This window comes from Pseudorasbora parva, chromosome 11, assembly GCF_024679245.1.
Source record: "Pseudorasbora parva isolate DD20220531a chromosome 11, ASM2467924v1, whole genome shotgun sequence".
Classification (NCBI taxonomy): Eukaryota; Metazoa; Chordata; class Actinopteri; order Cypriniformes; family Gobionidae; genus Pseudorasbora; species Pseudorasbora parva.
This window is the reverse complement of record NC_090182.1, coordinates 40,514,363-40,539,051: the sequence shown is the minus strand read 5'-3', so window position 1 is coordinate 40,539,051 and position 24,689 is coordinate 40,514,363. Positions and strand designations below refer to the sequence as shown.

Genomic DNA, 24,689 nt, shown 5'->3' with positions numbered 1-24,689 from the left:
CAACACACTGGTCAAGCCAACCAATCAGAGCACATTGCGCTTTTCAGAAGAATGGGCTTCATAGAGACAGTGGTCTAACAGAAATAAACAGAGAGTTACTGACAGACTGGAAAGAGAGGTGCAGCAACAATGCAAAATATCTGAAAATAATATGTTGCTTTCATTCAAGCAGGGGGGCAATAAAGCCCTATTCTAGTACACCCCAAAAACAAAATCAAGGCTTTGAAAAAGGGCATAATAAGGCCACACACAAAAAAAATCATGAAACTATTCTGATAAGAAAACCCAAATTCATAAAAATTCAAATTATACTGATAAGAATTCAAATTATTGATGATAAAGATTTGACTACTTCTAATGACATGCAGATGGTCCATTGTCAGTGGGGTGAGCTTGATTCTTACAATTCCCTCCGATCTTTAGCATTTGTCATTACTCATAGAGTAGGTTAAAGACAGTGCTGAGCATCTACGCTGCAGGTTCCCCTCAGGAGAAGCAGCTGATGCCTGGGGCGACAGAGTCACTTTAGCCTCCTCAAACCCTTAAAGAGATAAGTTCACCCATAAATGAAAATTCTGTCATCTTTCACTCACTCTCATGTGTTTCCCAACCCATTAGACTTTCTTTCTGTTGTGGGACATAAAAGATGATATTTTGAGAAATGTGTTTTTGTCCATTACCAAACCTTCTTTTGTGTTCCACACAAGCAGTCATACATTTTTGGACTGACATTAGGGGGAGCAAATAATTACAGAATGTTAATTTTTGGGTGAACTATCCCTTTTTAATTAAATCCCCTATTCCCACATGAGACATTCTAGGAATAAATTCCATACTGTGTGTATTACAATGCATTTTTCACACTCATGTCGCTCCAAACATGTTTTACTTGAGGTGCGTTCCATTGAACCATAAATGCCCTGCAAAGTAGACTTCACAGGGTATTCTGCCATCTTAAGTGAGATTCCAATGTCTTAGGGAAAAAAGGAGCATCAAGACATCACGTCACAGGAAGGGAGAGGTAAATTTACACACAGGTAATTGCACATCATTCCACCACTTGAAGTTTGACTAAAATAAACAGTAAAAATGATTTGAGGCTTCAGCATGAGTTTAATTAGTCCCTAGGTGTGGTTTGTATGCGGTTGTTTGCGGGTAAAAACATCTGTGCCAGATGTGACAGTTACAATGCAACTATTATGATTACAGTTATATAAGAAAAAACACGTCTAACATAAACAAATTATGTTTATTTTCCTATTAAACATGGCAAGGGACATGTATTGCTTAGTTTATCATTTAAAGGGGGGGTGAAATGCTGGTTCATGCATACTGAGCTTTTTACACTGTTAAAGACTTGGATTCCCATCCTAAACATAGACAAAGTTTCAAAAACTAATGTTGGACGTTGGATTTCTGTGTCAAAAATACTCCTTCCGGTTTCTCACAAGTTTCGGAGAGTTTTTTTCGAGTATGGGTCGGCTTGACGTCGACAGAGCGGAAGGTCCCTGTATGGGCCGTACGGGCTCTTCTCCCGGTAGGGTGCGCGCGCGCGTGACTAGAGCGAGAGAGGAAATGCACGCCCATAAACACTCGCTCAGCTGCAGATCCACTCGTCCGTGAACACTTATCGTTACAGTCTGCACCGCGCTCCACTTTATTCCTATGGGTGACATCAAGCGACTTTAACGCTTCAGCACAGCATTACGGGAAGGCAGCGCTGCATTTGAACGCAGAAATGACGGGAAGCTTCACATCACGGTTCAGTCGCGTCTCAAAGTGGATCTTCACGGTCACTGCTGTCACAGGACTTCACCAAATCATACCAAAGAAGTGTGTTTTTGACGAGCGGTCCCAGCGATAAAGGTTCGGTCCTGCTTTGGAAGCAGCCGGTGAGTAAAACTGCTTCAAATGTCTGTGCTGTTGGCTCATCGCGTGAGTAAACATCAGTAAACGACACGATCGCGTGCTTCTGAGCGTCCTTCAGATGAGACGTTAAACCAAGGTCCTGACTCTCTATGGTCATTAAAAATCCCAGGATGTTCTTCGATAAAGAGTAGGGGTGTAACCCCGGCATCCTGGCCAAATTTGCCCATCGGCCTCTGTCCATCATGGCCTCCTAATCTTCCCCCTATCCTGATTGGCTTAATCACTCGGTCTCCTCTCCACCAATCAGCCAGTGTGTGGTGAGCGTTCTGGCGCAATATGGCTGCCGTCGCATCATCCAAGTGGATTCTGCACATTGGTGGTGGTTGAGGAGATTCCCCCTTCTATGTAAAGCGCTTTGAGTGCCTAGAAAAGCGCTATATAAATGTAATGAATTATTATTATTATTAATTTGTCATTCAAATGCGCTAACGGTTACTCCATTGATGTTCTATGTATAACGTTACACTAGTCTGACGTGCAAAACCGTTTTGCTTGCTTTTTTTTGTGCTAAACTTAAGGTTTAGTCGCATACAATAGTACATAATCCGAATCATGTCCTCATAAACTGCGAGTAAACACACACAAATGTTGAAATATTTAATTCACTAAATACAGTACATACCACAGAGACGGACGTCCTGCTGTTGCTGTATCTCCTGTTCAATTTATTTCAGCCTCCGGATCTGATTCTGGATCACTATCTGTATTAGCTGAATCTGATTGATAGCCATGGGTTTCTCCAAGCTTGAGGACGTCACCGCTTTGTGTGCACTCTAGCTCCGCCCACACGATACGCCTCCAGGCGGTTGGAGAACGCTCTGTTTTTTCCGGAAAGACTTGGAACAGCCTATATTTCTTTTATAAATACAATAAAACTAAAGACTTTTCGGATATATGAAGGAGGCAATACTACTCTATAGGTACTCAAGATTGACATGAGATTGACTGTTTCACCCCCCCTTTAAAGGGGGGGGTGAAATGCTGTTTCATACATACTGAGCTTTTTACACCTTTAAAGACTTGGATTCCCATCCTAAACATAGACAAAGTCTCAAAAACTAATGTTGGACGTTTGATGGAGTATTTCTGTGTTAAAAATACTCCTTCCGGTTTCTCACAAGTTTCGGCGAGTTTTTTTCGAGTATGGGTCTACTTGACGTTAAATAGATCGGAAGGTCCTTGTATGGGCCGTATGGGCTCTTCTCCCGGTAGGGTGCACGCGCGCGTGACTAGAGGGAGAGAGAGGAAATGCACGGCCGTAAACACGCTCACAGGTGCAGATCCAGTCGTCCGTGAACACTTATGTCGCGCCGCGCTCCACTTTATTCCTATGGGTGACGTCGAGCGACTTCAACGCTTCAGCACAGCATTCTGGGAAGGCAGCGCTGCATTTGAACCGATTTGAACGCAGAAATGGCGGGAAGCTTCAAGGCATCGCTTCAGTCGCGTCGCAAAGTGGATTTCCACGGTCACTGCTGTCACAGGACTTCATCAAATCATACCAAAGAAGTGTGTTTTTGACTGAGCGGTCCTGCTTTGGAAGATGCCGGTGAGTAAATCAACTTCAAATGTCTCTGCTATTGGCTACCGTCGCATGAGTAAACATCAGTAAACGATACGATCGCGTGCTTCGTCATTCAAATGTGCTAACGGTTACTCCATTGTTGTTCTGTATAACACTAGTCTGACTCTGACGTGCAAAACCGTTTTGCTTGCTACCTCTAAGGTCTAGTCACATACAATAGTCCATAAACCGAATCATGTCCTCATAAACTGCACACAAAGGCCCCTAAATACAGTACATACCACAGAGACGGACATCCTGATGTTGCCGTTTCTCCTGTTCAATTTATTTCAGCCTCAGATTTGATTGTGGATCATTAACTAGCTGAGCGATGGGTTTCTCCACGCTTGAGGACGTCACCGCTTTGTGCACATTCGTCATTCTTCAGCTCCGCCCACTCGATACGCCTCCAGGCGCTCGGTTTTTTCCGGAAAGACTCGGTACAGCCCATATTTCTTTTATAAATATGATAAAACTAAAGACTTTTCGGAGATATGAAGGATGCAATACTACTCTACAGGTACTCAAGATTGACATGAGATTGACTGAAACTGAGTGTTTTACCCCCCCTTTAAGTAAATTAATAAAAACTTAATATTAATACACACTCACCAAAAGGATTATTAGGAACACCTGTTCAATTTCCCATTAATGCATTTAGTGGTGTGGTCCTGGTCAAGAAAATCTCCTGAACTCCAAACTGAATGTCAGAATGGGAAAGAAAGGTGATTTAAGCAATTTTGAGTGTGGCATGGTTGTTGGTGCCAGACGGGCCGGTCTGAGTATTTCACAATCTGCTCAGTTTTCTTGGATTTTCACGCACAACCATTTATAGGGTTTACAAAGAATGTTGTGAAAAGAGAAAAACATCCAGTATGTGGCAGTCCTGTGGGCGAAAATGCCTTGTTGATGCTAGAGGTCAGAGGAGAATGGGCCGACTGATTCAAGCTGATAGAAGAGCAACTTTGACTGAAATAACCACTCGTTACAACCGAGGTATACAGCAATGCATTTAAGCCACAACACGCACAACCTTGAGGCGGATGGGCTACAACAGCAGAAGACCCCACCGGGTACCACTCATCTCCACTACAAATAGGAAAAAGAGGCTACAATATGCACAGAATGAGAACATGTATCCATCATGCCTTGTTACCACTGTGCAGGCTGCTGGTGGTTGTGTAATGGTGTGGGGGGTGTTTTCTTGGCACACTTGGGCATTGTTTAAATGTCACGGCCTACCTGAGCATTGATTCTGATCATGTCCATCCCTTTATGACCACCATGTACCCATCCTCTGATGGCTACTTCCAGCAGGATAATGCACCATGTCACAAAGCTTGAATCATTTCAAATTGGTTTCTTGAGCATGACAATGAGTTCACTGTACTAAAATGGCCCCAACAGTCACCAGATCTCAACCCAATAGAGCATCTTTGGGATGTGGTGGAACGGGAGCTTTGTGCCCTGGATGTGCATCCCACAAATCTCCATCAACTGCAAGATGCTGTCCTATCAATATGGGCCAACATTTCTAAAGAATGCTTTCAGCACCTTGTTGAATCAATGCCATGTAGAATGAAGGCAGTTCTGAAGGCGAAAGAGGTCAAACACAGTATTAGTATGGTGTTCCTAATAATCCTTTAGGTGAGTGTAAAAACACACATGTAAGTGTTATATATTAAATTAAAGTATGGTCATTTATATTACATTTATTTACAGTATTATATTATGTTATCATGCCTCAGCCTCCTCTAATGCATGCACTCAGTTGGTGTTTGACGGGTGTTTCGAATTAACACATTTTGTCAAGTGAACTGGGGTAGGAGCCCTGTAACTCGGAACATAGCTTTACATTTCTTTGTGCAAAACAAAAAGAGATGTTTTGAAGAATATTCATGCTGCCCTCAAAGAAAAAGTGAACGGGATAAATTACTTTTCAAAAACACCATAAAAGCATCCTAGACCCTGCTTTTTTAAGAGACCTACCCATATTCAAGTATTGATAAAAAAGGAATGCATGAAGCTAGAATAAAGCGTTTGTTTTTTTGTTTTGTTTTTAAAGAAGAGGGTCCGCTCTTTATTTTGATATATTGCATGCTCAGATATTCATTAAACAAAATATTCTATGGTCTATTAAATTTTTGTGAAAATTGTCAAAAAAAACCTGGCGGTGGCTGGCAACTTTTTTTTAAAACGCTGGCGGGGAAAGATTTAAGAAACATTTTGCTCGATTTGATCACAAGTGGGTGACGCTAAACAGGTGTAAACAGGATCTAAAACGTTTTGAGCTTGTCCACTTTCGACTGGATTGCTTTCGTAGTATAGACGCTCATGTGGTGCAATGTGTTCGAACAGCCACAAAAGACCATCTACCCTCCACTTCGGATCTAATGAGTAAACATTAGGGGGAAGCTTGCTGGCTAAAGACCCAAGTTTTGTATGAAGTTGAAAAAACGCACAATGTGCTCTCACCATTCCTGATTTCTAACACACACTCACAGCGTTCGGTCTGATCTTGCGTCTGTCAGAGCAGAAACTAAAGATGATGCTCTCTGTATGTCTCCTTTCATGTTCATACTTAAATTGCGTGAGCTTATGTCATCCATTTGATCAAAAGATCAGAAAAAAAAACATTTACTTCCCATTGACCCTCCCCTCGAAGAATACAGGACAGAAGTGATCGAAAGTGGACAAAAGAGACGGATTAAAACACCAGGTGTCAACAGGAATGTGTCTCCCTTGTCTGCTTGTGATCCGAATCCCATCTTAATGAGCTATAAAAGTGATCCATGCAACTTGTGCACTATATATTTAACATGTTCAAATTCAAATTTAAAAACCGTTTAAGTAAAGACCATAAAGTCAGGTAAAGTCAATAAAAAATCTTCTCCACCACAGACCTCAAATCTCATTTACTCTTGGGTAAATGTATTACATTTATATTTCACGATTACACCTAGGGTTTACTTTAATATTTGGCCACTTCTTTATGATAGAAATGCTACAGCCACTATAATCATTTGAACAAGAATATGTGGACATCAAAACATGCAAACTCAGAGTGAGGGTTTAAACTTTCATTCTGAAACCATGATGAACAGTTGCATATTTAGAAACATATTGATGTATTCTACTGTGTTGGCATAGGTTTATAAATGATTTATCTTACAAATCTGATGAAATGTTGCCGATTGCATTCCCAGATGAAGGTTATAAGCAACCCAAACTCTCAGCATATGCAGAGATGGAGTTTGAGACACGCATGTGGAGCTGCATTTACTGTGAACAGAGCCTCTCTGAGACACACTTAACCTACATGCATGTAAATAATTTAAGTGCATATTTAATCCACAGCATTTATATATTTTTTTAAATGAATCACAGCCTTGGTGAATTCACAATAGCACTATGCATAGTATGGTCTTTAAATGTTTTTAATACATTGTGCAGCCTAAGAAAACGGTCTAATAATGTGGTTCATGGATTTTTGCCTGTGGAATGTGCCACTTCCTTTATTTTGCCGGTTGTTTGAGACGGGTAAATTGCAATCAAGGATTTGAATCAATCAAGACTTGAAATACAGTACCCAAGAAGTATGGACGGATCATTAAAGTATTTAGAACATGACAAACCTCGTCAACTTTAACCATCACTGTAAGAACAAGAGCAACATGAACATTCTGCAAAACATTCTCCTTTGTGTTCCATTGATGGAAGATAATCCATGTTTGAAACAGCATAAATTATCAACAGAATTTTATTTTTGGATGAACTATCCCTTTAAGAATGAATGAAGATGTGTGCTATGCATGAAGAAATGTTTTGATGATATTTATGCTTATTGGTATTGCACCATTCTGAGCTTTTTCATCCCATAGTGTTCCAGTTAAGTAATGAAGTACAATAAAACAGGAGTGCATATAGCATATGTTGATGTATTACGGTTATCAATCATAAAGGGGGAAAAAACGGGAGAAAAATGGAAAAAACTTTCTGTAGTTTAACATTTTGGGGAAAGAGGTTAAATATACATTTTTCCGAGGGAAGTATGGATGCCAGGGTACAGAATGTGGAACACCTGGGCTTGGAACTTTCCTCTTGGCTTCAGTGCCAAATGTGAGCATAATTACTATGGTCACAGATGGTAGCAGATGCCTCTTTGGGCTCTGTTTACTCTTCTTTGACATCAATAGATCTCAAACCGAGACGCAAACACAGCTTCTGCGAGCTTACATGCAACCGAGTGGATTTTTCCCTCTCTGTTAATAGAATCACGCATGAAAATAGAGATGTCGTGCACTGGCACATTGATACATTTTCGAGACATGAACATTTGATATCTGTTGTTGTTGCTTTTGATAAATTCTATCATTTGCATTATTTTTAATAATGGTGACATTTTAAAGCATGTAGCTATTCTTTTGCTAGGATCAGAAGCTTTCAAGTTTTAGGAAGGATGCAAAACACCATAAAGGAAAGGTGTGACCATTAAATTATTCAAAATGTATATCTTTTTGTGCTCAACAGACAAACGAGGTGAGTAAGAGATGACACAATATTAATATCTAGGTGAACTAAATTTTGTGAAGCAGAAATGTTCTGCAAAGAGCAAAAAAAGCCTCTGTTAGGTTGTGATGTTTAATCATCGTTAACTGAGCTGAAATTTGCAAGTGCAAATTAATTTAATCAAGGACGTCTCTAAATCTGCAGCATAAATGTTCTAATTAAGGGCGCATTGGTTATGAATTCTTTATGTGACATGAAAAAACGTCAACTAAATAAGTCTCCAACACAAGAAAAAGCTGTCTTTTTATTCAATAAAACTATTCTAAAGTCATTGAAACAGGATCTGCCTTCACAGTTTAACTCTCACTGCAACTGACCGACTTCCTTCCATTGGCTCGTAAGAGAAAGCCACCATTTAAAAAAACAAAACTAGGGGATAAAAAAATAAAACATACGTTTTTTTTCTTATTGGGTCAATGAAAAATGTCGGCAAAGCATGTAAAAATCAAAACCATGAACGACTAGGCCACCAGAAGAAAAAAAATCTTGTTGTTGATCCCTGCCATAACATTATTTACAGCAGAGCACTGCAAATCTGTGAAACAACCTTATGTAAGATAAAGTGAGGCATGCCAGCTCTTCAGATGGATAACCAGATCGATAGATCATATTGAGATTGTGACAGAATGACACAACGTCATTTGTCGGGTCTCTCCCACTGAGCTGACACTGACGCAGAGGCTGCTGGGAGTTCTCCATTAAGCCTGTCACAACCCAAATACAACACTCATCACGTTCAGAAGACATCCATCTCCACTGCACAGAACACATTTAAAAAACGGATGTCAAGCAAAATTAACATCAAGCTAAACATGATTCACTTTTTTCCAGGCATTGAATGAAAAAAGTGCCATATTCCAAGAATATGGTAGGGCCTGAAAGTGCTATTAGAACTATTTCAGGCCGGTCTGGTACCGCTGCAGAGGAGCACAGTCCCTGCGTGACTCGCCATAGACATCAACAGAGAGAAGTAGATCCAGCTGCAATTTTCTTCCGCAAGATGCGTGCTCTGTTTATTAACCGCCAGAGTGCGGACTGTTGCGGAAAGTGAACTCTTTCCCGCCAAACACAAAATTTTCCGGGGTTCTATGTTTTCACTGACTACGTTTACAGGGACAACAATACTCCGATATTAATCTGATTAAGACAATACTCTGATTAAGAGGCTACCATGTAGACAGCGATTTCTAATTACCTTAATCTGATTAAAGTCATAATCTAACTAAACATAAATCAGATTAAGACATGTGGAGTATGCCTATTTTAGTCGCATTATCGGAGAGCAGTGTATACAGACATGTACACAACACACCTTAATCTAACTATTAATGTCGTGTCGGAGATTTCGCCGCATTTTGTGACAGGAGACATAACGTTACGCACAACAGGGAAGTGCAGAGGGAAGCCTTTGTGGGTTCGAGCCTCTGTCCTTTCTGAAAATTAATCAGTGCCCCTAAAAGTTAATTAAAAGTGCCCCTCTCAACAGTCATCGATAATATTGTGGCCAATAAAACAGAATTTGAATTATAATGAATATTATACAACGTCTACAAACCAGTAACAAATGGCCGAAAAGTCCCGTTTATCTTTTACGTATCTGTCAGTCTGAAATGTCGTTGCCATAACGCGTTGCTATGGGCGGTGTGTGTTTTACTTGACTGTTCATTCTGGACACTGCGTCCTCTCTCTATAGTTTTTTATTTATTTTTGTTGTAATTATTATGCTCTGTAATCGTGATAAAAAGTACAAAATAAAAAGTTTGTATCTGTAATCGTGAACCAGATGGGTCATTCAGTGAACGCCTGTGGCTCGACGGCAGGAAAAAACAATCCAAGCAGTCACAATTTTTAAACCTTTTTCATCATTAATCAAAGCTATTATTCTAAATGTAGGCTGTCAATAAGGAGGAAAGAGGGGCAGTGTCTCTTCAAAAAAACAGAGAGACAATACATAATTACAAAAATAAATCAACGTAAATGTATATAAAACATTATAAAACCGCATGTTTTTTATACTTCTTAATGCAAAGTAACACTGTCCAACAGCGACACCCGCAGGTGAAGTGACAGCGGTTTTCCTGAGCCCATAAAATTAACAGGCCTGCCAAAGTCACGCTATGATTGGATGTTGGCGAACATAGTGTGGCATGGGGACGTAAAGACGTGCCATAATCGATCTATGTTCTATCACATGTAAAACGGGAACATGAATGGAGTACTCTAAAAGCAACTCATGTAAACACCTTAGTCAGAATATTGTCTTATTCAGAATAAGGTCAATAATTAGATTACTGCTGTCCATGTAAACGCAGTCACTGTTAGACGCTGGGGGAGCACTATTATGCATCTTCTGAAAGATTAAAGGTGGGGTAAGTATTATTTCAAAACCATTTTAGAAAAAGGACTCAGGCCGAGTGGAATAACAAACTTGTAGCCAATTAGCAGGCAAGGGGCGTGTCTATGGTGAGAAGAGGGGCTCAGTGCACGTCATTATTCAAAACACACCAGTCACACAGGACGGACATTAGCTAAGAAAGAACTAATATATGCTGGCTTTTGCTTGAATATGCTTGTGTGTCATGTTCGCTTGTTTGTATTTTCGATTGTATTGTCACTCACTTCAGCAATGATAAAGACTCGTTCATTTCCACACTGTATGGAGCATCTAAATCCCCTCAGTGTTTCAAGCGTCAGCTCACAAAATGTGTCCGACAGGTAAGATACTATACTGTCTAAGGATTTAGACATTCGAATAAGAATTGTCGAATCTCTCTATGGTCGACCGATAGTCGAATCATCTGTGTGTGTGTTGAATGGGTTGGGAGGGGCACGACACTAGTCAGCAGAAGGGTAAAACTATTTTTATTTTCCTTTACACACTGCACACAGCAACAACTTTTAATAAAGCGACCAAAACTGCCTGCCAACTGACAGACGAACTGACAATGGCTTTCTTATTTAGGTTTAAATAGCCTAAAAGGTAATGTGGTGGATAAACATTAATAAACCGTTTTCTCATAACATGTTAAAGCCGAGATCGAAATACAGAACATCACACAAATATATAAAAGAACGTTTTGATAAATAAACCTAAAAAAAATACCTGCCTAGAGAGGAAAAGAACACTTTGAGTTTAACTTTGTGCCTAAAGGGGGTGAAGGACGCGAAGCTCAGCCCCGCGCCTCACAATCTCACACACACCGCCACCGGACGCGCACATTATATACACGCAAGCTCAATTTTGAATAGACTGACAGAAGAGCTGCACAATGAGTGTATTTTGTAGCACAAGTTTAAATCAGTATGTACATTAGCGATTTGAGGGAAATATAATATAAATTTAATATAAAACCTTGAAAAAGCGCTCTGTGGTGCGGCAGGATTTAAAACAACTTCCTGAGTGGCCGCGGATAGGCGCTGAATGCTGCCGCCGGTGTGTGTACACTCATTGAACGTGTTCTAATTTTAAAGGCGCGGTGCGAAGCTCAGTGCCCTTAAAGGGGTCGCACACCGACTCAGCTCAGCGGCGCGACACGTCTTTAAAATATTGAGCACCCCCATATTGCCAAAATGGTATGATCCTCGTTTCATAACACCCGCGAAGATTCGACCGTGAGATCGGTGGTCGAATCAGGCTCCGCATATCGATGCATCGAATCTTCGACTATTCGGGGTCACCCCTACTCCTAATATATGTTTGCTTCCTCATTTCATCTATATAACCCATACGGTCATAATTGTAATATGTTGTTAGCTGGACTATCGAGCTTGTATACTAACGTTATCGAGTTGTTCATGAGAACTTTTTGTGTTTTTGTGATCGCTATAACTCTAATCTGGTCATAATTGTAATATGTCTATCGAGTTGTTCATAAGAACGGTTTGTGTTTTTGTGATGGAAGGGGTAACTTTTTCATTGAATATTCAACCTAGATTAGTTACACACAGATTCTGCCATAGTCGTTGGCTGGGTTACGTATGTGTGGGGCGGAGCTATCAGAATGGGTAGGGGCGTGTTTGTTTTGGTGATCTGAAATATCAACAGCGGTTACCAGATAGCACTTACCCCACCTGTAATGAATCTCCTGATCAAAACACACGCGAGTAAGACGGCGTAAAAACAAGCTTATGTAAGCAGATAGATATAAAAAATATTAAACATCATTTAAATCAAAACTATCAAATGTTACAGAATGAAAAGTGGACACAGGACTGTGAAGCTATGGGGTGTTGATGGACTCGATCTACTTCCTCTGTTTGATCGTCATTCTGAATCTGATCTGGATACAGTCTTTGACAAAAACATGATTTTCTCAGCTTTTTGTTCAAAACGGTGCTTTTTTATGAAACTTACCCACATTTGGGTGTTGATAAAAAAGGAATGCATGAATCTTTAAATAAAATAAAACTAAGAATAATTTTTTTTATTTTTTTTTAAAGAGGGTCAGCTTTTTCTTTTTATATATTGCATGCTGAAATATTCATAAAACAAAATATTCTATGAGCTATTACATTTTTTGTAAAAAATTGTCAAAAACCCTGGCAGTGGCTTTTTTTTAACGCTGGGTTGAAAAGTTAATAAACATCCAAATTTAAAAAACAAAATGATCAAAATAAAAAAACAAGCAATTTTAAAGTTGTAGTCGAGGTCTGGAAGAGTTTGGTTCGTGTTGTCAACATATTAAAGCGATGCTGTTTTCTGTGCTACCAAAGCAAATCCATTTTGACCAATCAGAGCAGAGTAGGCCAGTCACAACAGACTGGGACATCTGACCAATCAGAGCAGAGTAGACCAATCAGAGCAGACTGGGCCATCCGACCATTCAGAGCAGAGTGAATTTCCCGATGTAATGCTACAATAGCTGCTTTTCCACCATTGGGTCGAACGGTTCTCATCGCGTAACCGTTTTATTCTGTGCCGATCCAGGCCAGCTGATACGGTTCTGGTTTAATTTTCCACTGTGGGGAATTCCACTTTGGAATGTAATTCAAAGCATCAGTCATTTCCTTGGTAACAAAACGGTTTACTAATTATTTGAAATTTTAAATAAAGAATAATAAAAAAAAAACTTTTTTAAATGGCTTTCAACTGAGCGTTTTGCAAGCTGTTTTTGTGCCCCGGGACCTTCACGTTTTAACCAGCTGGTTTTTGAAGGAGCACTTTGAGCGCATTAAGTTGAAAAAAAATCAACTCTAAGCAGAAACACATTTTGTTTAGTTTTTCCCATTGTCCAATCAAATGAATGGAGAGGCGGGCCTTCCGTTGCAGTGATGGTTATCTTGATTAGACTGATAGCACATTTGCTGATTTCGACCAAAAAAGGTTTTACACCGGCGATGCGCCGTGCTTTTTCAATCCTGAAAAACTCGTTCTGTCTGACTGGGGCCTTATGAAGGATAATCAGATATTTCTTTTAATTTTATGATTCTTTGTGTTGATGTCGCTTAAAGAGTGAGCTTAACCAGCTACAGAAAATCTAGTAGCCAGGCAACAGACAAGTAACAAATCCTGAGTGGCAACGTCACTGTGAAAAATTATTTAAAAAAATAAGTTACCTGGTTGCCTTATAATTTTAAGTCGATTGAAATTAAAATTTTGAGATAATACAATGAACATTTTTGAGAATCGACAAACTTTATTTGAATATTATTAAAAGATTTGTAAGCATATTGGGTAATTGTGTGTTTTATTTGTGATGATGCAGTGAAACATGCTATTTTCATGATTTATCACATTTTAATGTGGATCTGATACAATAATATTTGAGTTTCTATTTATTAAACCAATTTCCTTCATTGTATCAACTCAAATTTTTAATTTCAATAAACACATTTTTTTAAGTTTACTTACTTTTTTTAAGTTAAACCAACAATATTTTTTACAGTGTACACACATTTTACCAGCATTTTACCATCCTGGAACCGTTCCAAACATTTCTAAGAACCGTTCAGCCCAGTGGTGGAAAAGCGGCTAATCTATATTATGAGAAAATTCATTGTAGACCAACACTACAATCTGTGCAGAAATTGAGAAAATAGAACAAGATTTTGTATCTGTCGTGGTGTAAACAGGATCCAAACAGTGTCATTTTAGGGTGTCACGGTTTAAGGACATTTATATGATTTGTAATGTGGTAACAGGGTTGAGCACAAAATATTTGTGTTTAAATCTAGCTGCTTTCCTTCTAGCCTCATTTTATGTTATACGGTTTAACATCTAAAGGTTCTCACACCAAAAACATGGAATCTGTGCCTCTAATGCTTTGATTAAGTCACGTGTGGTGCCTCCAGAGTGTTTCTGTTCGTCCCTGTTTGTGGAAAGTGCCAAATGAGAGCGTAAAGAGATTGTGATGGGAAAATGCTGATAACAGGGCACTTAACATCACCACTGCCATAGTTTCACTGTCTCTCTAAATAAGAGAGACACCAACGCAGTCGCTGTGGACTTGGGAGACTTCATTAATTGGTCATGACAACGAAACCATGCGAATGACTGGTTAAGCACAAGCCTCTAAATATTGGAGGTTGTAAGAGAGATGGACTTAAGATCCAGTGGTCATACCCGGGGTGCTGATAGCATGACTGGCCCGATTAGCCTTTATTCCCAATGGAGCGTTTTCTACAGCTACTTAAACACGTTTGATTTAACAGCCTAACACCCCATCACAGGATGATATATTTACAGATTACACAAGCAAAATCTGTCACATTAACTTCACTTAATCTAAGCTCATAACTGCAAGTGCCGTGATGAGGATGTTGATGACATGTTTGGAGATAAACGTTTGATGTCGAAGACGTGATTAAGTGGCAAAGTTTATTGCAATGTCAGACAGACTCCAAATGCCAGGTGTTTCAAATTAATCTACAACTGAGCGCCTCTTTGCGGAATTAGTTTGGAAATCAGAGTTTAATGTTGTTATTTGATTAAACTTTGTTCTGAAAACATTTTTATGTTAGACTTTTTCCATATAAGGGATAATGAGAAGTCAGCTGATCATCGCAAAATAACTAGACCTGCACAGGAATCAGGACCCCGACGCAAAGCATTATCCTGCTTATTACACGGCTACTTGCAGTCATGTAATGAAATGTTCATTCGATTAATAAATTAAATGCATATATCAATAGATAAATGGAAATTATTTTAACATTTGAGAAGAACATTAAAAAAAAGTAAGAGACTGTGAGACACATGAAACTATCAGAGCTATAGGCAATGGACCATTGGTCACTTTTAATCAGAGTGTTTATGCCAGGACCCCTAGATGGAGAAAAAAAAACCTAAAACAATGAAAGCTTTGGACAAATCTATATTGTGGTGTGCTGCGCAATTTTGGGTTCAGATAATATTTAACCATTTCTTGACAACGATAAATGATAGTTGTTTAATTTGTCTTTATAATATCCCATGTACTAGTCTTAGTCGCCTATATATTTTAGGAAGTGGAGTCTTCGCAAGAGGATCATCATATTTGAGGATTCTTAGCATCTAAACATTTTTTTTTTACTTATTAGTCATTACAAAAATAATGTAACAAACAATGCAACAAAAGAATAGTGTTAAAGGTTTAGTTCAGTCAAAATGATAATTCTGTCATAATTTAATCCCTTTAATGTCATTCCAAAACCATAAGACTTTGATTATCTTCAAAACAAAAATTAAGACATTTTTTTTATCTTCATTTCACCCAAAAGTCTGAGGCTTCAAAATGAAAAATGTACATAAAGAGATCATAAATGGAATCCATATGAGTAGTTTAAGCAATAAATATTTATTAGCGAACATAAACAGAACCTCAGTTGTACTTGCTTGATGCGAGAGAACAAACCTTATTGGTTCTTGAGAAGCTCAAATGTGCTGCGTATCACAAGAATGAACCTCATTGGTTCTTGAGAAGCTTAAATGTGCTGCGTAACATGAGGAAAAACATAATTTGCTCTTAACAAGCTCAAACTTGCGGCGTAACACGAGAATAAACATCAGTGGTTCTTAAAGGAAGTGTGTGTAAGATTGTGGCCAAAACTGGTACTGCAGGTATATCCCCTCTCTCCTCCCCCCTCACTCGAGGTTGCCAGATAGGCTGCAGGATAAGCAGGAACGTTTGTAGCGGCAGCTGTGGTAACTAGAGCAGATCTGGCAACCCTGATGCAGAAATACTACTGACTTCGTGATTGGTCAGTAGGTGGAGGGTGGAGCTTCAGGCCAAAACACAACACGTCAACATCAACATCAGTTGAGGGCTGCAGCAACAACTTTTAAATGACAATATCCTGGCCAGACTTCTGTTGTCAGTGATATAAGTTTTTGAAAAATTAACATGATTTACTTAATATCTAGTGACATATCAGGGCCATTTCATGATTAAAGGTCCCGTTCTTCGCGTGTTTTCGAAGCTTTGATTATGTTTACAGTGTGCAATATAACATGAGTTCATGTTTCGCGTGTAAAAAACACAGTATTTTTCACACATTTTACTTATCTGTACAGCCGTTTTCTCTGTCCTAAAAACGGCCTGATGATTTCCTTGTTCTATGAAGTCCCTCCTTCAGAAATACATAACGAGTTCTGATTGGGCCAGCGCTTCCCGTGTTGTGATTGGACAGCAGCTTAGCGCACTTTGCCCGGGAAGGTCCCGCCTCTTACCATAACGGGGAGATGCAAGCGCTGAATGCGCGCTCTTCTCCACGTGGGAGAGCAACAAGACCACGCCCCCTATTTTGCATGTTCTGGTGGGCAGAGGGTTAGTCAACAAACGGTTCTAGTGATGTCATTCATGAAGGAAGTGCAGGGGTGTAGTCCAAACCGGCCGTTCGCTGTAGGCTTTGAAAGGGAACTTCTGTTAAATTAAATATCTCGCTTGGCATTGAACTTTGAGCTTTATAATTTTACAGGTATTATTTATGCTCCAAAAGCAACATTTCACACTAACTAAAGTTAGTGAGAAAGATGGAATCGCGAAGAACGGGACCTTTAATTGAAATATATTTCTTACATATAGTTCCTTTAAGAAGCTTCAACTTGAGCGTAACACAAGAAAGAAACTCATTGGTTCTTGAGAAGCTCAAACGTGCTGTGTAACACGAGAATGAACATCATTGGATGTCTTGAAAAAAACAAACAGAGGGACAGAAATGTTTCTCAGATGTCATCAAAAATATCTTCATTCGTGTTTTGAAAATGAATGAAAGTCATATGGGTTTGGAACGACATGAGGGTGAGTGAATGATGACAGAATGATCAGTTTTGGGTGAAATATCCCTTTAAAGCTTTAGGTAAGTTTTAGTTTTAGTTCTGCAAATGAAATGTTACAGAGACTGGTTGTGGTTGACAAGACTTTGTGCTGAGCATGAGAATCATAACACCAAGCAGTATGTCTTTGCAGTGTATAAGCAGTAAAATAAATGCAACTAAGGTAAGACCAAGCACAATTCAGCATGCAAATAAATGTAAAAAAGACCAACTGCAATTCAGTAAGCAACTAACGGATCGCAACATATGCATTCTCCAAGTATATCGACTTTTAATGTCTTAAAAGGCATGAAGTTTACGTTAACAGGTTGTGATTAATTAATTGCAGAAATTAGTGGAGAAGAAAAAAGCAGTGCTAGAAGGATAATACGCTTCTCAGTAGAGTGAGATGTGCTGCAGATCTCATCAGTGTATGAAATTATAATACAGGTTGCTGCTGTCTGGAAGAGAGCGTCATGTGACTACAGCGTTGCTACTCTATTTCTGACCGTAGCAAAATCTACATCGCACGACGTTAAGTATGAAAGAATTCCTAAAAAACAATCTGCAGCCTTGCCTTAAAACCTAATCTATCGAAACAGAGAAGAGCCCACATTAACCCCACATCTTTTGAGAAGGGTGGTGTTGTCATAGCAACAAAAAGTAAAAATAACACTAAATAACACACTGTTTATCAGCTCGGAATTCAATAAAACAGGACTAAACAGACACTAACTGACTAGGCAAAAATAATCTACAATTACGCACACTAGTAGTAATTAAGTCGACCAATCTAATTGAGTCTAAATTTGTCTTTTCATCCATTTGTTATTTCACAGGCTATCATTGCACGGCCCTGCCTCTTATTCATGTAAGCAATTAATGCTTGTCAGGATAATGATACATATAAGGGCAATGTTTCCGCCCCGGTAATTATTTAGCCCATGAGCTAGCACAAGTCTGCTTGAATCTTTTCCTTTGAAGTGACTATTATGTTTTCAGAGAAAACCGTTCAACATATCCCCCGTCCCAGCCACAAATAAAGGTCATTTCGACCGTAATTTATGCAAGCACCAAACAAACCAGAGGCAGAGGACCCTGTGTTAGCGACCGCGACGGTGACAAACAGAGCGATTGGAATATCATATTATCCCATTTGTATTTTGCTTCCTCAAAACTCAAATGAGTCATCAGAAGCTGCCTCAGCCAGAGAGCATGGCCCGTGTTTGCCTCTTCTTTCAGCCTCTCTCCAAAAATAGCTCGCATTTTAATGTCAAGCAAAGAAAACGCAACTTGCGTAGACTGGCCTAAAGATTTGCATTGCCAAACAACACGGGTGACCTTTGGTCGAGGCTTCTTCGGCCACGCTTAACACACAGCGAACACTCTTGTTTACATCTGTGTGAAATGGCAGGCAGGAGGAGATGAAGAGAGGGGGGTTTCTTCCTTTTAAAACAAAACACTTGAAGCAGTTACGCCTAACAAAGACACCTGGGGCACCCGTGCCTCTCCTAATTGAGAGATCATACATCTGTCTAAGACGCAGGCATCACGCTGGACTAATGAGACAGTAAACTGGTACGAGGCGAGCATAAGAGTGAATGAGGCGTGATGCATGGGGGGCTGGCTTTGAATGGAAATATCAGATACTAATGGCTGCAAATCTCAGAGATCAACCCTGTCAACCCTTAGGATAGGTGAGGATCCTGTCGGCTGCGAGCTCGGTGAAAATCCAATTTTGCTGGAGCTGCAGAAAACAAAGATTTTCATCTTTTCTTTCCAACTCTTAGGGATTCCAGAGCTCACCCGTGACAAGCAACAAACTTGACAGATCTATAAAGGTAATTTGTAGGCACATCACTACACAGTATGAACCATCTACGTCCAGAAGCCCGTCTTCAAACTGCATAACGGCTGTGACACCTTGCAGGGTTCACTGCGCCTTTTGATCCGTGAATATCAATGGTGTTCTCAGTTTTCGAGATTAGTAAATGATCATCAAGCTAACGAGGTCAAAATCAGATTTCAAAGACCAGTTTTATTTTGTAATTCATACTAAAATGGGGTTTGCGATTTTAGAACTTTGTTTCTTTGTTTCTACTTTTGTTTCTTCATTCTGTATTAAAATATTGTTGGTGACATGGTTGAAGGTCAAGATGTGAATACCAATTTAACAGATTATATATGATTTTAAAAGTCAAAAGTCAAGACCTCTGAGGTGGAAAAGGGCAGAATTCCAATTTAAAGCGGGAGATAGACATTTGGCGTATTTAATAAATGTTATTTTATGCATTCTCATTACAAAAACATGGGGGTTGTGCCTATGACGCTACCATATACAAAACTGAATGTGAAAAGGTTTACCTTGTTCATAATGTGCCGTTTGATGATTTTTAAAAAACATTTTCACTCACAAAGAGCAAATTCTAGTTGAATATATATTTTAAAGCTGCTTATAACTACAACATTCATATTCAATTACAGAAATGTCCATTATATTTTAGTTAGTTATTCATTCATTAAAATTACTTTTCCAAATTCCCTGAGGTGTTCTATGTACATTGGATATCCCGACCTTGATGGACAACGGCTGTCATATTCAATTCGTTTTTCTGAAGCCCTGTCCATGGTTCATCAAACCTCACATCCAGGATATCAGGTAGTTAATATAGCATACATGGTTCTCTTAAAATGCTTCTATTAAAGTTTAATGAAACCGCACTGCCTTCATTATAGATTTGACTTTTTGTGTGTACACACCATCTATAAATATATGCGCGAACTCAATTTGCAAGCGAGGCATGCTTTTGTTTTCCCACAACGATTGGGGAAGAAAATGTAGACCTCCTGGCACAGGCCATTTCACCTTCATCGAGTTAAAAGGAGCGACTGGGAAATGAATTGAAAACAAACTCCATCACCCTCACTGAAATGATAAAGCTGCAATGAGTACGAGCCATAAATCTTTAATTTCACAGCCATACATATTCCTCTGCAATTACAGCTGCGCTGCCCGCTGCCTCCGACAGAGGGTGCCGTTGCACGAGATAAACTTTTCAGCTGTCCCCATCAACAGTATGTTGCTTTACATCACAAATTAACGTCTGGCCATTTTAATTAAAAGGGAGATGCAACTACAAAAACATCGACAGAGGCCGTTCACAGATGTACACCTCGCAAAACCCCTCTCTATTGAGAAAGAAACGCGCGTTCTGCGAGCATACGTGGCACGTGCCGTCTTTCTCCTTGAGAGGGCAACGCTCACCTTGAACTAGATTTGCGGGGAAAAAAACACAAGTCATGGAGTGCGATAAGGTGCTTCAACGAACGTGTCAGTTTCTCGGTGGCATATCACAACTGCTGGGCTCAAAAACACAGTGCGAGACATGCGGAGCGCGTGCGGGTGCGGGTGCGCGTGCGAGTGCGCCAGTGCGCGTGTGTTTTGAATTCAAATGTAACACCGAAATGCAGAGCAGATACCGCAGCATGCCAATGAACTTCTGCAGTTTCACATCTAATCATCAGGAGTGAGCAACATCAGCTGGTGCGCCTCAAGTTATTGTGCATAGGTTGCTTTTTTAACACATAACACCAATGGAAAACTGTTACATGCAACATACCATGTTTACTTCGGATACCATGTCTATGCTGGCTATGTCTATATTCATCCCTACCGCCACCGGAGCGCCTGATGGAGAGAAAGGAAAATGGTTAAAAGGGAACTGGTTGATTGAAATCGCATGCATGCAGCCATAGACACACACTTTCCCCTTTTCCCAGGGATACACTGTGCCTAATTACACTAAATATGTTTATTATGACATTACATGGGTTATATGAAACAGCAACACCCCATATTCACGTGGCAATGCGCATGAAATTGTTGATTTGTAACAACCACTGGAGGTGAACGCACAAATGCAACTGCATGACTGACAAATGAACAGTTAAGACGTGTCCGTCCATCTATCAATAACAGCTTGAGCACCTTCTCTGATGGACTCGCATATGCGCGTGCATCAAAGGAGATTTTAAAGCATATTTCATTTGTCGTCATGATGCAACAAAAGTTGCACTGCAAATTGAATTGATCCCCAAGTTAGCTCCCCTCTTTAGGAAAATATACAATGGCAAAACATCGGTAAATAAGCATGCGTTCATTTTTTCCCCATGCATTGACATGCACGCCTGATCAGAGACTTGAGATGAATGAACAAGGTTTGCATGAGTAATTGGGCATGTTAGTGCGCGTGACAGACCAAATGCAACAATTATACGAATTTTACTCATGCATTACCTCCGAAATCTGGCCTCAGCCGAATGTCGTATCCTTTCATGAGTCTGTCCACGGTGTCTTTGACCACTGGCATATTGCTCGGGTCTCTGATACTGCAATAATATCACGAGATGTTCGTAAATTCCTCTCACATCCCAAAACCACAACATTTTCTTTCGAAAAAGGCACAAAATGAAACCATACCTCTGCGCGCATGCCACGGCCACGATCAGCGGACATAATAAGAAGATGTGTGGGGTTTTTCCGATATTCTCCATTGCAACAGTTTTGATGGGGTTTTGGATGTGATGATGAAGACAGCGCACATCCAACTTACTGAAGCCAGTGCAGCGAAGGCAATGAGCTGCGCATGCGCACACGCCAGCTCCAGATCAAAGAGCAGCTCCTGATGATGCTGGATGAGCTGTTTCCATTGCGGGGGAAAAATTAAAGGGACGACTGAATAAACCAAGTCGAGAAAAGAAGACATCAGGTGATCTTCATGCAGCATTTTTAGTCGTGTGTGAATCTGGAACTTGACAGGTTAGTGCAGCGTGATAGTTAGCTACATGAAGGGCTTTCAGTCATAACTTCGGGTATCGTGCATAGTCATTTACATTTGCTTTGAATGTCTCAGAATAAAGAGCCGGTATAGTTACTTCACAATGTAGGCTATTTATTTTGAGGGGAAACTGCATATTCAACATTTACACTTTAAAGGAACTGCATTTTTAATTTTTTCTGTGGTGCACTTATAATGTTAGAAGGATTTTTACATCAAAATGTTCATAATTTAAAAATAAAAGGCATTTTCCTAACCTGATTTTATCCCTCTGATTTGAACGCTGTCTGAAGGGGCGTATCTGCTTTGACTTCAGTGGAAACACCCACTGCTGTGATTGGTTGATATCTTTGCAAATTACATAGCTAGTTTACATGTGGAACTCTCTTGAAAACTTTTAGTACATTTTACTATTACAGCTCTCATGGTTAACTAATTGTGAAAAGTGTTGATTAAAGTATTATATTTAGATCATGGCATGAAAGGTTGTAGTGATGTGCATTGTAGCCAAGCGGCAACCTCTAGCGATCTCTCTTGAAGCCAATACGGAAGTAATTTAAACTGCAATTTATTGATTGGCCACTAGGACAGGCTCCAGAAGGGAGCAGAATCTCATTGAGCCCCATGTTAAAATCAAGGGGGTAATCTAGCGCTCGGAAAGCGTTCCACCCCTAGGGGCTGCCATTGCTAACCAAGCCATCACCTGCTGTTAGCATCCCATTCATTTTTGAGTCACTTTGACAGTGAATAACTTTACATCTGAGGTGTTTAAAGACTCCATTTGTCCATTGTTTATTTCTAAAGAAACACGACAATGCATAAAAGGCTCCGTTACCTTGTATCTTACACTATCGCCCCGCAGAAGCTGTTTTTGTAAAAATAGGCTAACGATTGCGTCATAACCAACGCGACTCTCTCGCACAGTTGAGAAATTACCGTATAGACCTGAGGAGACGCTCGCAGGCAATCTTTTACTGTCTATGAGACAGTCGGGGGGACGTGAAGACATAAAGTCTGATAAAGTCAAGGGGGAAGAATGGGGAGAAGCCCATAGTGAGCCAAAAGCAACGGGAGAAAATATTCAGATTTCACTTTCCACAACTACAAGAAGACTTACAGCTGTCAGACAGGAGGCTCACGTCACATCTACGTCGTCAAGCTCAGTCTGAGCCTGCGCAGTTCGCTCAGCCATCAGGAAGTGAGTGCTCCTATACTGACATCACATTCCACCGTTGACGTCAATGGGATAGCTTTGTCCATTTCTTTTACTGTCTATGGTTAAAATTCCCAAATTTACAGCAAAAAAAAAAAAACATGTTTACAGCCTGGTACAAATTGTAGTTTTGGTCTATATGGCTAATTTTGCCCTTCATGACAACTGTGAGGGATTTTTTTAAAATAACTTATTCATTTACATTATATAAAGCCTTAAAGTCCTGCATAATTATGGCCATGGTTACTTTGAGGGACGGGTGGATAGCCATTTATCCGCCGTCTACAGTCATTGTGTCACCTAAGCTCCGCCCACATCCAGCATTTTTGCCCCTTTTCTGTTATCTGAGCGTAGCATGCAATGACGCGCTGTCAAGATGGCAAAGGCTAGCTCGTCTCTACTTTACGCTTCAGAACGGCTTATCGGAATCCTATGGGTGACGTCCCGGACACTACATCCATATATTTAGCCAATCACAGACATATTGAGCTCATGAATGCAGTGATCTCGTCATAATCTCGATTCCTGCACACTAACGGATGATTTCATCATAACTAACAGTGCAAACACAATGTAAATAAGAGATTTGTTGAGTTTTGGCGAAAGTCCAGAACTCAGTCACTGATAAACTCACGCCATTTGATTGACCGCTCCAGTGATAGTGAAGGGAGCGTTTTCTGATCGCTTTCTACATACATGAATCATTACAAATCAGAAATCACTGGTCACAGATCAGGCATTAGAACTATCATGTTTACTTACATGTTATGGCATTACTGTCGAGTCCATATAGTAAAAGTCTGTTGGCAAAGCCTGCGCCGAAATTGTGATTCTGATTTACCAAAGAATCCACAGTGAAATGTAACGAATACAAATAAATAATGCACTGAGATGTTCACATTCACACAAAATAAATAATACATTCCTAGTAGGATCATTTGGAAGATAATGTTATTTTTAGTCCAGTGATCCTGTTTCGCTTTTCTCTCCTCGTCATCTCGCTCTCACACCAGTGGACGGGGCCAAAGTTGCAATCATGAAGTAGGCGTTGATTTCCTTCTGCAGAGGCGGTCTTTCACTTATCATTTCACAACGAGTCGTTCGCTGGGCTTGGTTACAATAAAAGCTGTTTTTGGACTAGCAACAAAGTTTTCAGTTAATTTCTAAATCACATGAGATCCCCAGATAATACTAATCCCGTGTGAATATGGCTTTTATATATGTCAAAAAATGTAATTTCTCAGTTCAATACCCCTTTAATGCATTTATAAAATTGCTTGACTAAAGGTTTCTTCGCTGTGTATTTCCAATTGAAATAGGTCAGTAATCTTTACTTTAAGTCAC

The 24,689-nt window shown here is 39.8% G+C and overlaps 1 protein-coding gene across 2 annotated transcripts in view; it reads right to left on the bottom strand.

Moving 5' to 3' along the window:
• gabrb2a (gamma-aminobutyric acid type A receptor subunit beta2a) overlaps nt 1-21,966 on the bottom strand; it is a 93,600-nt gene extending 71,634 nt beyond the window's left edge. The window contains exons 1-3 of one of the 2 annotated variants that reach the window (XM_067457956.1): nt 21,775-21,966; nt 21,592-21,683; nt 20,915-20,982 (exon numbers count right to left, since the gene is read on the bottom strand). In XM_067457956.1, the coding sequence (XP_067314057.1) occupies nt 20,915-20,982; nt 21,592-21,683; nt 21,775-21,848 (234 nt within the window). In that variant the 5' untranslated portion in view covers nt 21,849-21,966. The remainder of the gene's footprint in view (nt 1-20,914; nt 20,983-21,591; nt 21,684-21,774) is intronic. The other variant, XM_067457954.1, reaches the window with a different exon arrangement.
• Nucleotides 21,967-24,689: the final 2,723 nt, after the last annotated feature.